This window comes from Toxorhynchites rutilus, chromosome 3 (assembly GCF_029784135.1).
Source record: "Toxorhynchites rutilus septentrionalis strain SRP chromosome 3, ASM2978413v1, whole genome shotgun sequence".
In the NCBI taxonomy this organism is placed as follows: domain Eukaryota; kingdom Metazoa; phylum Arthropoda; class Insecta; order Diptera; family Culicidae; genus Toxorhynchites; species Toxorhynchites rutilus.
The window spans coordinates 194,603,129-194,607,430 of record NC_073746.1 but is presented as its reverse complement, the minus strand read 5'-3'; the positions used below and the strand labels follow the sequence as shown (position 1 = coordinate 194,607,430).

General features: G+C 39.8%; 1 protein-coding gene across 1 annotated transcript in view; it reads right to left on the bottom strand.

Moving 5' to 3' along the window:
* The window catches only part of LOC129773786 (uncharacterized), a 3,625-nt gene extending 1,849 nt beyond the window's left edge, over nt 1-1,776 (bottom strand). The window contains exon 1 of the mRNA XM_055777434.1: nt 153-1,776. Within this exon, the coding sequence (XP_055633409.1) occupies nt 153-1,776 (1,624 nt within the window). The remainder of the gene's footprint in view (nt 1-152) is intronic.
* Between the last annotated feature and the right edge of the window lie 2,526 nt (nt 1,777-4,302).

Sequence of the window (4,302 nt, the reverse complement as noted above, 5' to 3'; positions counted from 1 at the left end):
TGTAAGAGTGTTCAGTAGTTTTCTTCTCGATATCGTCTCAAAAGCCCTTTTCAAGTCTAAAAACACCGCAATCACATTTTGCTTCTTCTCGAAGGTCTCCTTCCATTTTACAAGGACTAGGTTTAAAGCACTTTCACAAGAATGTTTCTCACGGTATCCAGATTGTTCAGGAACTAGAAGGTCGTTTACTACAATGTATTCCAGCAACTGTTCCTTGACGATTAGCTCCAACACTTTCTCGTACACTGGAAGCATGTTTATCGGGCGATGTTCTTCTGCTTTCACTGTTCCATTCACCTTCTCGATGGGCACTACCACCGATTCTTTCCATGAGTCAGGTACATTTCCAGTGGCCAAAGAGTCGTTTATAATATTTAACAGGGGTACTTCAATAGCTTCAAATGCATCTTTCAAGATTCTGGAATTGATCTCATCAGATCCTGATTTTTCCTCCAGCGACCAAACCACCGTTTTGAGTTTTTCAAGAGTGATTGATTGAAACTTCGACAGCTTACTACCAGTGAAATTTTCTGTCAGTTCTAATGGTTCGTCTACCTCATCTATTGAGTCACTGATATCCTCGATGCTACTCACAAAATATTCGTTGAACTTTTCAGCAATGACCTGCTCGTCACTCACTTCTTCTCCATTAAAGTTAATAGCTTGAGGGTGGACTAGCTTAGGTTTGATCATTTTTTTCAAGATCTTCCATAGCTCTTTGGTGTTATGTTTGTTTACTTCTATCGATTGCTGCACGTATTCATGCCTTGTTCTCTTCAGTGTACATGCATATTCGTTCCGGTGGACTTTGTATGTTTGCCAAGCTTGGTCAGAGCGTTGTTGGAGGAATTTTCTATATGTAGCATCTCGTTTTCGCTTCATTCGCTGTAACTCTACGGTGTACCACTTGTTTGTGTTTTTCAATTTAACAAACTTGACAACCACTAGTTGATTAACACATATTTTCATTACTTCAATGAAGCCGCTAGCTTTCTCATGGAAGTTGTTTAAACTCACTACTTCTGACAATTTTTCCCTTAATAAATTCAAAAGGGCAGTACGGCTATAGTTTTTCCAACACTTAATTTTCACGTTAGTTTCATCAACTTTGTCCAAGCTACCGTCAAGAGACACACACAAAGTTTCGTGGTCAGATATCTTAAAATCCGGTACAACACAAACATTGATATCACAGTTCGAGAATATTAGGTCAATTAATGTTTGACTAGTACGGGTTATACGTGTGCATTGTTGGACTAGTTGCATGAGTCCTTGCGCTTCAGCCACAAGCTTTAACTGGGAAGCATCTCGTGAATTGAACCAGTTGATGTTGAAATCGCCAGCAAGTAGTGTGAATTTGGACAGATCAACGATTTCTTCCAACCACGAATCCTCCAAAATTCGCAGAAATATCGAATCGCTTGCTCCCGGTGAATGATATAAGACTCCATAATGACCGGGCTTCATACCATTCAGGATCTCAATCGCCACGATCCAGTTTTTGTCGGCTTGCTCTCTGAAGATTAGTCGATGTCTCAAGCTAGAATGGACGTACATCATGACACCACCGGTATGTCTTGAGTCCGAGTAGCAACTTATTATTTTGTATCCATTGATCTGGAAATGATCATCTCCTATGGTTTCAGTGACGTGTGTTTCATTGATCATAACCAGTTTTGGTTTCAGGGTTTCTACAAGAAGACGAACTTCAACGAAATTTGTAGATAATCCACCACAATTTAGATAGATTACCGGATGATAATCTTCCGTAACCATTAGTTGCTATTGGTTTCGTTCAAGCAGCTGTCGTTTTCTAGCAACCAGTTTTTTATAAACAGCACATTCGTTGCTGTATGCAAAATGCTTCGTGCACAAATTTAACTTCCGACTTTTATTCATTCTATCACAGTTGGCGCAGCAAACTGTTTCCGATTGGCACTCGCCTGTTTTATGGGCACCAGCACATTTTGCGCAGGTCTCAGAATTTGGACAAATCGTGCTTTTGTGATTGAAATCACAGCATTTGAAGCACCGTATGATTCCAAAACACTCTGCAACCTGGCATCGTTCCCAACCGACATTCACTCTCCCTAAATTGAGAAGTTCTTCGTGACTCTTGGCATCGAATTCCACAACAAACGTGAATGAGAAGTGATTTTTATAGCGTGTTATCAACTTGAACTCAAACCGCTTCGGTAAATCATTCGGCTCCTCCAAAGCTTTGATCAACTGTTCTTCATTCAACTCATCAGACACTCCTATAATTTTTAGTCTTGGTCGCATTGGTTTTGGGACGATGACGTCATATTCTCCCCCACATTTCTCTTTAACCGAATTCACCAAAGAACTAACATTTTCCCCTGTTTTCACTTCCAGAATGACAGAGCCATCCCGCCCCTCACGTACAGCATTAATTTGATTTGCGGAGCGATCGATTTTTTCTTTCAAACTCTGCTTCGTGGTTTTCGCCTATTGTTTCACATCCTTCGATCGAACTATCACTACAGGCTCTCTGCTTTTCCATTGCTTTGGAGTTGATCTCTCGCTCCTCACCATATCAGCATAAGTTGTGCGCCTTGCTTCATTTACTTTATTTTCCCCAGGAATAGGAACATGAAGGTCCTCAATTCTAGGTCTCTTCCGCGATCGAAGATTGCTACTTGGACCAGACGGAGTAACAATATCACCCACTGGCTCATTTGTTTGATTTCTTGCTCTCTCCCATTCAGTTTCACTCGACTCCAATTGATTAAATTTCTCCTTATTTTCTTCTGCCATTCTACTAATTTCCTTCGCTAATTTTCCAACTTCCATTTCAATTTTTAAACTCACACACGTTTCCATATCTTTCATTCTTCTGTCCAATTTTTCTTCCCATTTTTGCACACTTTCACTGAATTTTCCAAGAATTTCATTGCATTTTTTCATCACATCATTGTAGCTAACTTGCTGCTTGCGGCACCCATGACACATATATTTCAAACCACGATTTGTTTTCATTGCTTCCATTCCATGCCTATCTATTTACTGATGGGGAAGAATAATCTTCTGAAGCTATCCTGTTAATTGCGATTGATTGAAAAACCACAAAACCAAATGTATTTGGTCACAGTGTTACATGGATAGAAAACATTCAATTAAACTCTTTCACATGAATATATTTTGAAAATTCCCAAAGGAACTGGCAGATTATTTTCCAGCAATGATTAGATCTTTCCGGAACTTTCTCGATGCTGAATGGCATCCTAACGGAAAGAGTTCTGCGCGTGTATGTGTCGATCCTTCGCCGTCCACCTCCTCCAGCACGTTAGGCAACGATGTTGTCTTGTCGATGTCCTCACGAAAAATGAATGTGTCTCACCACCAGAATATCGCTTAAGTATGCTTTTTGTGTGTGATTGAATCGAGAGAAGGTGTGGTTTACAATGGCAATTTGGAAGGCAAACTAGAGGGGAATGAACTCTCTGAGCTCGGAACTTTCGGCGACTGAGCAATAATCGATTGCGGGCGCATACAATATTGGATACGGAAATATCCTACTGATGGGGAAGAATAATCTTCTGAAGCTATCCTGTTAATTGCGATTGATTGAAAAACCACAAAACCAAATGTATTTGGTCACAGTGTTACATGGATAGAAAACATTCAATTAAACTCTTTCACATGAATATATTTTGAAAATTCCCAGAGGAACTGGCAGATTATTTTCAGTAACGATTAGTTATTTCCACATTTTCCTCGATACTGGAAGCCCACCAGTGGTTAATGCCAACTCGATAACCACCTGTTAATAGCACTTAATTGAAACATATTTGGTCACAGTGTTACATGGATAGAAAACATTCAATTAAACTCTTTCACATGAATATATTTTGAAAATTCCCAGAGGAACTGGCAGATTATTTTCAGTAACGATTAGATATTTCCACATTTTCCTCGATACTGGAAGCCCACCAGTGGTTAATGCCAACTCGATAACCACCTGTTAATAGCACTTGGTTGAAACATATTTGGTCACAGTGTAACATGGATAGAAAACATTCAATTAAACTCTTTCACATGAATATATTTTGAAAATTCCCAAAGGAACTGGCAGATTATTTTCCAGCAATGATTAGATCTTTCCAGAACTTTCTCGATGCTGAATGGCATCCTAACGGAAAGAGTTCTGCGCGTGTATGTGTCGATCCTTCGCCGTCCACCTCCTCCAGCACGTTAGGCAACGATGTTGTCTTGTCGATGTCCTCACGAAAAATGAATGTGTCTCACCACCAGAATATCGCTTAAGTATGCTTTTTGTGT